This window comes from Oppia nitens, unplaced genomic scaffold (assembly GCF_028296485.1).
Source record: "Oppia nitens isolate AA-2021 unplaced genomic scaffold, nextdenovo-longstitch-racon4-pilon3 scaffold42_pilon_pilon_pilon, whole genome shotgun sequence".
Taxonomy (NCBI): Eukaryota; Metazoa; Arthropoda; class Arachnida; order Sarcoptiformes; family Oppiidae; genus Oppia; species Oppia nitens.
Genome location: NW_026533224.1, coordinates 142,572 through 156,270, shown reverse-complemented (window position 1 = coordinate 156,270; position 13,699 = coordinate 142,572). Strand labels below are relative to the sequence as shown.

Below are 13,699 nucleotides of genomic sequence, written 5' to 3'. Positions count from 1 at the left end.
GTAAGTGCTGTATGTTTTTCCGGGCCTTGAAAAACAAATCGCCAACAAAACCCTGTGTGACGACAACTACCGATTCGTTTAGCTGTTGTTGTTGTATTTGAGACATTAGTTTATCAATATATTCAACTAATGTCATGGACTGTGTATTTGAATAGATTGGTTGACGATTATTAATACCTAAATTTTTTTTTACGTATCGATCGATTATTTTCTGTTCAATTTCGGTAGCTTTTGACTGAATAATAATAACAAAAAAAAAATTTAATAATAAATTTAATAAAAAATTATTTACTTATATATATATGTACTTAAAAATTTATAGTACTTTATAATTATTAAAATAATATTCTCTCATATAAAATTCAATAGTCAATTCAGGTCTATTAAGTATATCATCGTACGAATCAATGGTTTCAAATGGTTTAACCAAATAAATCGATAATATTTCTTGATTTAGAAAATTTATTGTAAAAAATTTTCCAACAATCAGTGTACCAATTAATATATAAATAAATTGATTATCACTGATCATTTTAAGATTAACTATATGATAAAAATAATAATATATATAAATATTAATTGTATATATATATATAATATATATACTATTGTATATAACTATTTAATTAAAAATATCATACAATTCATAAAAAATCCATTACAAGTATCCCATAATTGTTGACCAATTGACGTACTAATACTATTGCTATAATAATTGTAATTTTTTTTAATTATAAATTTATTATATATATTTAATTTAATTTTAATTTTAGTTAAATTAGATACAAAAAAAACCAGTTGAGAATGCTTTAAAAGCATTTCCACACGAATTCCTTAACTTAAAAAAGAAAAAAACCAAAAAAAATAAAAAAAAATCAAAAAAAATACAAAAAAAATCAAAAAAAAATTTTGTAGCGGAGCCTGGATTCGAACCTATGTCCTCGTGGGACAGACAGACGGACAGACAGACGGACAGACTTTTAGAATGCATATACGTATTCCTTTCAGGAATTCGTGAAAAAACAGACTTAAAATAAAATAAAAACAAAAAACTATAACTTAATAGAAAACAAAATATATTATAGCAATTCACAATGTACTTAATATATTTTGATGTTTTCTAGTTGAAAGCAGAAAACAAACTGAAATTTTGAAGAAAATGCAAGCCCTTTTATATACAAGCTAAGACTAATATAAACCTTTTAGGTGAAGTTAAATCTTAGGAAAAGTTTATGTGTTTTGAGAAATCTGATAAAGTTTCTAAAATTTTAAACTATTATTAGACTTCAAATAATAAATAAACTTTAGCTAAGATTTAACTTAACCTATAAGTTTTATATTAGTCTTAGCTTGTATATAAAAGGGCTTGCATTTTCTTCAAAATTTCAGTTCGTTTTCTGCTTTCAACTAGAAAGTTTTTTTTGTTTTAATATAATTAAATAAAATTAGAATAAAATAAAGTTATAATAAATCGTTATTTATATTTGTTTTATTATGGCATCAACTAATATAAACTCAAGTGTTATCAATGAAGAAGACAACTCTCAAGAAATTGACTCAAATTTAGATGAAGTTATTGAAAACGCCTTAGAAACTTCAGAATTTCAGATATTTGACGAGTTGAATGCAAATATACAAGACTTCGACTTTGATATGCATGGAAATATCGCAACAGAAACCATTACTTTGGAATCGCAAAATTTGGTTAATCCAGACGTTGATGGTAATGACAACTCTCAAGAAATCGACTCAAGTTTAGATGAAGTAATTGAAAACGCCTTAGAAACTTCAGAATTTCAGATATTTGACGAGTTGAATGCAAATATACAAGACTTCGACTTAGATATTCATGAAAATAGCACTTTGCAAATCAATCCTAATAATTCGTTAAATATTAATCAAGAAGAAGAACAAGTGTTGGAATTAAGTATCGATGAAATGATAAATCTTATTAATGATTGAGAAAATTATACATTCTTATATCAATTAATTATAATATATTATTAAAGAAATTAAATTACTTCAATTTGACTTGAAGTAACAAAGAAGTTAACATCAATGACTCAGACAATAATTTCATATATTTAAATTAAATAACATATATTATTATTTATCTATTTGTAATAAAAATTTGAATTGAATTAATTAATAAAACTTAAAATTTATAAAACAAAACAACAAGAAGATCGTCGTCGTTTTATGCAAACATTGGTTCCTTTTATTCAGAACAATATGTATGATGCGGATAGTACATGTTGTGAACAATTGGTGCATAAAGATTATACAATCATTCTCAAAGACGTATTTTTGGTGGACTGGATGTTCGTCATCCAATATCTCTATCTGTTGTCACTCTTCATTTTAGTCAAAGATGACATCCAAAATTTCTAGTTTCACCCAAAGTTTACACAAAACAAACAAGTTTAATGAAGCCTTTATGACGCTCCATTCTTAAACATTGTACAAACTTCTCTGTCAAATGTGATGCTCACATGTTTCACACAAAAGTTCGGACATCAGCAGCTCCGCTACGTCATAGCATACTTTGCATTCGTCAACAATTAATGCCATCTGTTGATAAATTCAAAAATTAATAAATAATTTATAAATTAGTCATAACAACTTACTCTTACTGTTGTAGATGATGCCAGACTGTTGAATGATGGTCACTGCAGAAATAGCAGTCTTTATATACTAATTTGTCAGCCTACTGAGCAGTCGCACAACACGACAAACCAAACTACAAATAAAGTTCGACACTTATTATGCATCAGAGGTCAAACCAAATTACAAGTAATGTTCGAAACGTATTATACATCAGAGGTCAAACCAAACTACAAGTAATGTTCAAAACGTATTATGCATCAGAGGTCAAACCAAAATACAATTAAAGTTCGACACGTATTTTGCATCAGAGGTCAAACCAAACTACAAGTAAAGTTCGACACATATTATGCATCAAAGTTCATGGAAAACTACAAAAAATGTATGACACTTACTGTGAATTCAGAGTTCATGGAAAAATACAAGAAAATTACGACAATTACTATGACATCAAAGTTCATGGAAAATTACTATAAACGTACTACACTTACTATTACGTCAGAGTTTATGGAAAAGTACTAGCAAGATATTATTTTTTATTACTTAATTTTTAATTTTTCACATAATTCTATACTAATTACTTTAATAAAATTGTTCATTTTAAACAAGTACTTTTTTAATTTATTTAACATTATTATTTAAAATAAACATTTAAAATATATTAAATTTACTTCCTTTTTTTAATTTTAATTAGTAATTTACACAAATCTAAACTTAAAAATTTTGACACAATTTTCCTTTCAGGAATTCGTGAATATATTTTTTTTAATTTGTAAACGCTATGTAATTTGTAAATGTTCCTTATGAAATATCAAAATTTCAATACTTATCCCATAGCTCATTTTTTATGCTTTATCAAAAAATAAAATCAAAAAAAAAATTTAATTTTTAGACGCCATTTTCTCTATGTTCCTGATGAAATATCAAAATTTTAATACTTAACCCATAGCTCATTTTTTATGATTTATCAAAAAATAAAATCAAAAAAAAAATTAATTTTTAGACGCCATTTTCTCTATGTTCCTGATGAAATATCAAAATTTCAATACTTATCCCATAGCTCATTTTTTATGATTTATCAAAAAATAAAATCAAAAAAAATCAAAAAAATTTTTGTAGCAGAGTCTGGATTCGAACCACTAACCTATGTGGGACAGACAGACAGACAGACGGACAGACAGACAGACAGACAGACTTTTAGAATGCATATACGTATTCCTTTCAGGAATTCGTGATAAATTTACAAAAAAAAACTATTTTAACTATTATATAATATATATATATGATATAAAATAGTATATTAATATAAACTTATAGTATTTAATTTAATTATGATAAGTTATGATCATAAAATGTTAAAATTACAATAATAATAATATTGTAGTTATTAATAGAAATTAATATATATTTTTTTTAAATTTTACAAACTTATTGACGTAGATCTTATAGATTATTGTACAGATTATAATTGATAGAAATAGTCCCAACCAATACTAATAAAAAAAATAAAATAAAACATAACTTATACAACACTTATACAATATAAGTTACAAATTAATAATAACAAATTTGTGTGTGTGTGTGTGTGTGTGTTGTTTAAAATTTTTAAAAAAATTATTATTTTTGTTATATATATGTATATATAAATATTTACATATTTATCCAGTATATTGAAAATACCATATAGACTATGGCTGGCCATTGTATGATAATTACTACCCATTATAACTGTTGTATATGTATTGTGTGGCCAAATAAAATTATAATCATCATATAATTGATTAGTCAAACTGTATTCATTAAGCAATATATCAACTTGCTTAATTGATTAATAAATAAAATAAATAGTTATTTAAATTTATAAATAAAATAATTTTTTACTAACTAGCTAATAAATTTAATGTTTATTAAAATTATATAATAATTAATTTAAATATTACTATTTTTTAAAAAAAAAATTTAAATACCTTATTTTCAGCATATTTTAATGCCATATCCATTGAACTTAAATTATTATTATAGTATTTATTATCCATTAAAAATGGTAATGCACTAGTTTAAGGTTTTCCATTTTTAAAAAAAATGAAAATTCAATTTATATAATAAAAAAAAGTTAATAATAGTATATTTTTGTATACAGATAAATTATATTATTAATAATTAAACTATAATTATTTATCTATTGCAATAATATTATAATAAAAAAATAATAATTAATTTTAATTAATTTACCCATATTTTGTTCGTTTAATTAATTCATATATTAATTGAAAATGAGGTCCACATAGATATTTGATTTCATTATCGTATGTCTTAAATAAAATTTAATTATTATTATTATTATTATTATTATTATTATTATTATTATTATTATTATTATTATTATTATTATTATTATTATTATTATTATTATTATTATTATTATTATTATTATTATTTTTATTATTATTATTATTTATAATTTTTATTTTTTGAATCTTAATAATGATTTAAAATATATTAAATATAATATATATTAGAATTATGTTTAAATATCAAAAAAATAAATAAATATATATATTACTAATAAATCGTTGGTAAATGTAAAATTGCCCAATAGTTGACCATGATCAAATTGCATATCAAATGTTGTCGGCTCAGTTTGACTACCAATAGTCATATCGCATAGTAAATTGGATTCAATTTTTGTATACATTGATTATTGAAAATTTTTATCTAGTTAAATTTTAGTAAAATTTTTTATTAAATATATAATTATAAATTACAATAAATCTATGAACTATAACTTATTATAAATTGTATAATTTTCCAAATAAAATACTAATAAAAATAAAATATAATTATTTTTCTATTTTTTTGCTGTTTATTAACTGTATTGAATTAGAAATAAATGATTTAATTTATTATTATTATTGAAAACATTATTACAAAAAAACACATATGTTTTCTAATATTAATTATAAATATATATAGCAATTGTATCTTATACTAATTATTTATTTATAAATCTAATTTACTATATTAAAAATAATTTAATATAATTTGCTAACATATAATAAAGATTTGATTAAAACAATGTATAGAAAATAAATTATTAATTATTTAATTATTATTCCTAATTATTTACTTATATTTTGAAAATACAAAACAATATAAACAATTTATTATTATTAAAAATTTTTAGATTAGAAGTAATAGACAATAAAATTAATTTAATTAATATATATATATACTGTAAATCATTTAATTTATAGATATACAGTATATGATAGGTTTTAATTTATAAATAATAAATGTAATAAATATATAGTAAATAAAATAATATTTTAGTTAAACAGTGATATAAATTGAAATATTCTAAAAAAATAATTACTTTATTTTATTTTTACTATAAATAATACATTATTTTTTGTTGTTGTCTTTTTTTTTAATTTTTATTTATTTCATAAATAATTACAATTTATAAATTTAATTAATTATATATATATTTTAATTATTATGTTATAATTGTAAGCAATTAGTCAAAAAAATAATAATTAGTAATTAATTTAATTAACTTTGTTGCAATAATATATTAAAAATAACTTATTTACAACAACAAAAAAATCTACAAATTTATTAATAAAATCAATATATTTTTGTTATTGTTGTTGTATATGTTTATCATAGTTATTAGACTTAATAAATATCATATATATCATACAGATAAATTAATTTTTTATAATAATAAATATCAATAGCATAAACATATTTTTTGTTTTTGTGTTTTAGTTATTTATTAAATAAATAAATATATATATATATATATTGCTAAGTTTATTAATGTTGTACCAACGAGTATCTCATAAGATAATATATAAATATAAAATATAATACAATAAATATATATATCAGTTTTATATATTGATTTTTAATACACTGAATCAGTAATATCACTGAAACTTTTATATAAATGTTTTATAAGTTTACAGTAAAAAAGTAATATATAGTTGCTTAATATTATATTTTTTTAAGGATAATAAATAATATCTAATATCTATTTAGTTAATTTTATTAATATTTAAAAAATTTAATAAGCCTATAATAAATTAAGCCATAGATTCATAATATAATAGTAAAAATGTATACAAAAATTGCCCCAAATTTTCGATGTGATTTGTCAATAGCTGAACAAACTGAGCCGACTACATTTGATATATAATTTGATCATGGTCAATTGGGAAATTTTACATTTACCAGCGAAATATTTGTAATATATATATATTTAATTTTTTTGTGTATTTAAACATATTTATTATTTTTATTTACTATTACTTTTATATATATATATATATATATATATATATATATATATTAATAAAATTTAACATTTAAAAAAATAAAATAATAAAAATTTTATTTAGACAATCGATAGTGATTTTAAATATCTATGTGGACATCATTTTTACATTATATATGAATTAACTAAACGAACCAAATTTGGGTAAATTATTTTAGTAAATAATATTTATTTTTTTTAGATTTCAATAATTATTTTGTTTTTTGATAGTTTTAGTTAATAATTAGTAGTATTTATGATGTTATAAAATTTTTTATATATAACTTTTATTTAATATTTAAATTCTCTCTCTCTCTCTCTCTAAAGTGCATTACCATTTATAATGGATAGAAATTATTATCATAATTTAAGCCGTAACTATATCCATTATCAAGCAAGTAACTAAATTACGTTTTTTTTGTTAAATTTTATTTTTTTTTTAAATAATAGTATTGTCGATATCTATGAAACTGGACACTTTTTTGCCTGGCTTAATGCTTATATGATTTATATAATAAATAATATAGTTGATATAGAAATATAATTCGATACTACCGATCCCTATGATACCGATCCCCAATCATTGGATAGTATGCGTGTGGCTATCGGTCCATATCTACTACTACTGGCCATTGCTATCATTGTATTCATAATTGAATTGAAAAATGAAATTATGAAACTTTATTATTTTATTGATAGACTACTATTTAATATTATTTATTAATTTAATTACTTGAATAACACATTATTATTATAAGGTAAATGAAATATGATTAGGCGTGGTTCACATATTACGTTCGCACTTGAGGGGAGGGGGGTTAGCCAAAAGCGAACTTTTGCGAACGAGGGGGAGGGGAGGGGTAGAGACTTTAAGAACGTTCGCATTTAGATAATATCTTATTTCTTGTGGTGGGGGTGGGGGTATCGGTTATGGATAAGCGAACGTAATTTTTTTAAATGGTTACATGCGAACATAGGGGAGGGAAGGGGTCTAGATTTTTTAAAAAGTGTGAACGTAATATGTGAACCACGCCTTATTCGTTTTTTCCCCTAAATCACAAGTTTACGTTATTTTTGTAAGAAAAGTTTAAATTTGATAAAAATTATTTGTTAAATGCAAAACAATTAACAAGTAAAATTATTGTAGTTTATAAAACTAATTAAAAATTTCTTACATAATTTTTATATTTTTTTATTATTTATTATTATTTTATTTTTACTTATTATTTATTTTCAATTTTTTTTCTTTTACGATTTTTTTATTATGTATTCAATTACTCAGTTTTCATTGCATTTCTAATTGAATTATTTAGATTTTTTTAATATAATTATTACACTACTTATGTTTATATTATTGTTATACTAATATAAACTACTATTTATTAATTATTAATAACGTTAATTATTTATTGTTTAATTACTTGAAGAACACCATATTATTATTATTATTATTATTATTATTAAATATATTAAATAAGTTGTCATTAATTAATAATAATAATACAAATTTTAATAAATATCATAATTTTAATGCTGATTCACTAATACCTTATTTTTTATTTTTAATCCAAATCTAAAGTCTAAATTTAAAGCTTATAATAAATATTATATAAGCTAACTAATTTAAATAATAAATAATGTTAAATCTAAATATATTTCAGTTGTTCAATAATTTAATGGAAATTATAGAAAACAGAATTTACTTCTATATATAAATGATGACAGACCTACCTGTGCTTAGATTATTAATCAGTACAGTGAATGGGCTATCGATCGGATAGTTGTAAAAACTGATGATTTAAAAATTATGACCTAAATTATTATTTAATTAATTTAATATTTTTTTTTATACAATAAATTCTATAACTTACTAATTATTTTAATTAACTTTTTTTTATCTATTTTATTTTTTTTTGCTAAAAATTCATAATTATTAATGCATAATATTTTTTTTTAAAAAAAATAAAATTTAAATATACATCTTTGTAAATAATTATTAAAAAAATATATTCTATTAATTCTAATTATAATTTTATCAATAATTTAAATAATATTATTAGTGATTTTATTCAAAAATAACAAATTAAACTATTATTTATAAACTATTAAAATTATTACAATTGATTACAAATTATTATAATGTTTGATATAATTATTGCAACAATTGATTAATTACGGGATTTATTTCTAAATAAATCATTACAATTGTTAAGTATATATTTGAAGTATCGATTGGCAAATTATTTTTTTGTTTTTTTTAAATTTTTTATTGGTTAATAATTACAAATTATAAATTTAATAAATTATATTTTTATTATTTTTTGACATTATTATATTAATTGCTATTGCTTAATGTATAACATGTTATATTAGGTAAGATAAAATAATTTAAATAATAAATTGTGTAATTTGTTTTGTATTATACATATAAAAATATATATATCTATTATAAACACAATTAATTAATTTGTAATAAAAAATTGTTTTATATATAATTTAATAATAATTTATATATATATATATATCCATAAATTTAATTGAATAACATTAACAATAATAATAATAATAATTACTATATAATCATTGATTTTGTTGATGTAGTCATCATTAATATAATTTAATTTTTTAAATAAAAAATTGCAAATAAAATACAGTTAAATATATATATAATTTTTTTTAATAGTTTAATAAACTTAATTAAAATTAATTTAATAATAATAATTATCATTATTATAGTCAATGATTGTGTTGTTGTTGTTTCAATAAATCGGCACATTTTTCGCCAATTGCTACCGATATTGCATAGGTATTGGCATTGATAATCTCGGGCATAACGGATGCATCGCAAACACGTAACCCCTGGACATGTTTAACCCGTAAGTCCGGATCCAATACTGTATCCTTACGTCGAGGATCACCCATACGATTACCGCCAGTCAAATGATAGCCAGTCTTACCGGTCTTAACCATCAGACACTGGATATAGGAATCGCATTTCCATTGTGGCCTATCCTTACAGTAGCGGCAGCCGAGTACCGGTGCCAACTGAGTCAAATACTGGGCCAGTTTGGACTCCTCGACCATCCATAGGGCAAATCGGATGACTTCAATGAAATCCTCCCTGTCCTGTGGATGGGCCAGAAAGTTCGGGTCGATTAGGGGCTGTACTTTCGGATCAGTCGACTGCAAACGTATCGAGCCGTACGATCGGCACCGGTACAGGTGTGGACCAATTTGAAATAGATATTGATTCAGATAGGGTCGATAGTATTCCTGCCATTCCAGCTACAGGTGCCCAAAGATAATGATAAAGAAAACAATTAGTTTATTAATAATTTAGTTATATTTATATTTAATAAAAAAATACATTTAATATAATAGATATAACTCACCCAATGTAACTCACCCACCCTTAATCACTCACTCTATCCCACCCAATCTAATTCACCCACTCTAACACACCCACTCTAACTCACCCACTGTAACTCACTCACTCTAACTCACCCACTCTAACATTATTCTAGAAACTAGTTTATAATCTATAGTAATTTTAAAGTTCATGTTTTTAATAAAAAAAAACAATTTAGTACTAACTTATCAAGCTAGTTTTATATTTTACTAAAATATATTTGTTTCAATTTAAAAAAAATTATCTAGATTAAAATTAGATATACATACATAAATATACACATACATACACACATTTATATACATATACACACTTATACACACATACATACATATACACACACATATACACACATACACACACACACACACACACACACATACACACACACACACACACCTACACCTACCTGTGAAGTCGGATGTTCGCTGGAAATAACATTCAAATTTTGAATGTACTGTACTTTTGTATAGTAGAAAATGTTTGGCCACTGAGGATCGGAATTATTGGTTGAACTAAAGTAGCTCAGGGTATCGGTAGCGTAGGCCAGCGGTCCGCCACGTTTGACAAACAACTCGTACAGTTCCTGTGTGTTCAACAGTGCCGGCCTATTGGCCAGACCATTGTTGGCAGCATCTTTGATTAGGGTATGTATGGTAACTGCTGGATGATCTTGTAGATTGTCGCCTACGGGCAGATCCTGGAGCACTGGTATGTGAAATTTTTCCAAATGATCGGCCGGTCCGATACCGCTAAGCATTAGCAACTGTGGTGAACGTACGGCACCTGTATGTGTGTGATTAGGTTAGCATTAGTTTTTTGAGTTTGTTTTTGTCTATATGTTTGTATTGTGTATATAATTGTGTGCACCTGTGCGACAATTTTTTGTGTTGTTTTTTATATAGGGTTTTATCAGTTATTATCTGGTCAACCTGTATCGATAATTTTTTTTTATTTTAAAAAATGATCAATGTCAATATTGTTTAGTTAACAATATTGATCTTGGTCATTTTTTTCAAATTAACTGTATAGTTTTACCAGTATAATTAATATACTGTAAATATATAAAGTTAACATACAACTAACTAACTAACTAACAATATATTTTTTTTTTAAAATGACCCAGTAGCATATTGATTTTTTTATATCTAATAATTTAGTTATTTATTATTATTATTTTTTGTTTAAATTGTATAATTTTTTATAAGATATTATAGTAAAACTTATTTAATTATTTTTATAAATTATCGCTTTATTTATGTAATGTTTATTATCATAGTTTCTATGTATAAAGAAAACTAAACATTAATAATATATGTTAATTTAATAAAAAAAAAATAAACTTTATTTCCTAAAAAAATAAATACTAATAATATATTATTAATATTATTACTATATATTAGATAAAACAGTTAATTACTAATAGTTTTATTCAGAAAAAAATTATTTTTTTCTGTTAATAACTTTTTTTTTGTTTTGTTTATTAGCATAAATTGTTTTTTTTCTGTCTATAAATAAATTTATTTGATTTTTGTTTGCTTGTTTGACTGATTATTATAATATATATTTACTGTATATATCATACCTGCACATAGTATGACCTCTTTTTTGGCATAGACAGTATGACTGGCCTCCTTGTGCTCAAACTGGACACCAATGGCCCGTATCGGGTGTGACTTATCGTCAAACAATATTTTAGTAACCAATGCACTGGTAATGATATGCATCTAATGATTATAATAATAATAGTATTAATATTACAGGAAATAAAATTTATATATAAATTAGTTGGTAATTATCATAAATTATTATTATTATTATTATTAATATCTATGCATACATTATCTTCGTGAGGATTGGGATCTATATAGGCGTTGGCAGTACTAGATCGTAGGCCATCGGCCAGAAACGATTGACTTAGGGTTGTACCCAATTGTCTGTCCCCATTGACATCCAAGGTAGGTATACCCAAATCATTCAGTACCTTATTATGCAGTAATAACATGGGATGAGGATCGGGATCTGTCGATATAGCTATCGGTCCGCTAGTACCGTGAAATTCACGATTTTCGCTGACCAGTTTCCCGTCGGTATTATTTTCGGATTTAATGAAATACGGCAATAGTTCATCGTATGACCAGCCGCGGGCACCGTACTGGTCACGCCAGTTATCAAAGTCACGGCGATTGCCCCGATTGTATAGCATACCGTTGATAGTGGACGATCCGCCGATAGCCTTACCTAAGTTGGCGTCCATCGGTGAGTTGGTAAAGTGTATCTGTGGTACCGTCCGATAGCGCCAGTCGTATTGCGGATCGTCGACTAGTCGTTCACTAAGGCCAGGTATATCGGTAACTACTGTCTGCGGACCTCCGGCTTCGAGCAACAGTACCCGAACTGACTGATCCTCAGTTAGCCGATTGGCTACTACAGCTCCGGAAGCACCGGCACCCACAACAATATAGTCATAATCGTGGAGATGTGTGTTGCGCTCCAGTATCTTATTGTAGACTATTTGCCTGTCAATGGATATCATGGCTACGGTCATCATCTGCAGGATCAGACTCGGCACCATTGGCGGCGGTACAACCATTGTTTGTGATGGATGGATGGATGGATAGGTCAAAGGTCAGGGATCAAACATTCACACATAGACACACACACACACACACACACACACACACACACAATAAATAAGTTATGGGGATTTTTTTTCACAGCTACCAGTGCCCACACACACACACACACTAACACTTTATTAAATATTAAGTTAATAAAGCCATTAGTTTAGTACACAAAATTTTTTTACAAGTTATAGACACTTTCACATACAGGTGCTCCAATTATTATGTACAAACAAGTATGTATACTGTAGTAATCACTGTAGATATCCAATGGATATATATATATATATATAACTATGTATAACTGTTTGAGCACTTTCCAGATACCTGACCAAAAACTATATAGTTATATATATATAACTGTATGATCTCTTAGTTTGGTAATACTATGTAATAATACTTGTAAAACTGTACAATCATGTTGGCTGGCAGTGATAATATAATAATATATATATATATATATATATATTACAGTATAATAAACGGGTACTAATAATAATAAAACAAAAAAGTGTAGCACTTTTACTCTCCCAACAGGTTTTACTTATTGAACAGAAAAAAACAAAACAAAAAAAACAATAAAAAACTCTTTTTTTATGTATATATAATTCAAACCCTTTCCTGAATAGCCTTGTCTTATATGATATGAGAGAAACTGTATTATAATATGGACTCTCTCTCTCTCTCTCTCTCTCTCTCTCTCTCTCTCTCTCTCTCTATCATAGGTCTGGACTCAGTTAGCTA

General features: G+C 24.2%; 1 protein-coding gene across 1 annotated transcript; it reads right to left on the bottom strand.

The window, feature by feature from the left end:
* Nucleotides 1-9,658: 9,658 nt before the first annotated feature.
* LOC128959159 (L-sorbose 1-dehydrogenase-like) lies at nucleotides 9,659-12,924 on the bottom strand. The gene is made up of 4 exons (XM_054305099.1): nucleotides 12,172-12,924; nucleotides 11,917-12,058; nucleotides 10,741-11,117; nucleotides 9,659-10,207 (listed from the first exon to the last, which is right to left on the bottom strand). Exons 1-4 carry the CDS (start codon nucleotides 12,922-12,924, stop codon nucleotides 9,659-9,661), a joined length of 1,821 nt encoding a protein of 606 aa, XP_054161074.1.
* Between the last annotated feature and the right edge of the window lie 775 nt (nucleotides 12,925-13,699).

What these genes read in the sequence shown, in the direction of transcription:
- LOC128959159 (XM_054305099.1), bottom strand. Translation starts at nt 12,924, where the DNA reads ATGGTTGTACCGCCGCCAATGGTGCCGAGTCTGATCCTGCAGATGATG. An exon ending in CCAATCCTCACGAAGATAAT is followed by an intron (nt 12,059 to 12,171) that starts GTATGCATAGAT and finishes TATAATCATTAG; the next exon opens with ATGCATATCATTACCAGTGC. An exon ending in AGAGGTCATACTATGTGCAG is followed by an intron (nt 11,118 to 11,916) that starts GTATGATATATA and finishes ACACACATACAG; the next exon opens with GTGCCGTACGTTCACCACAG.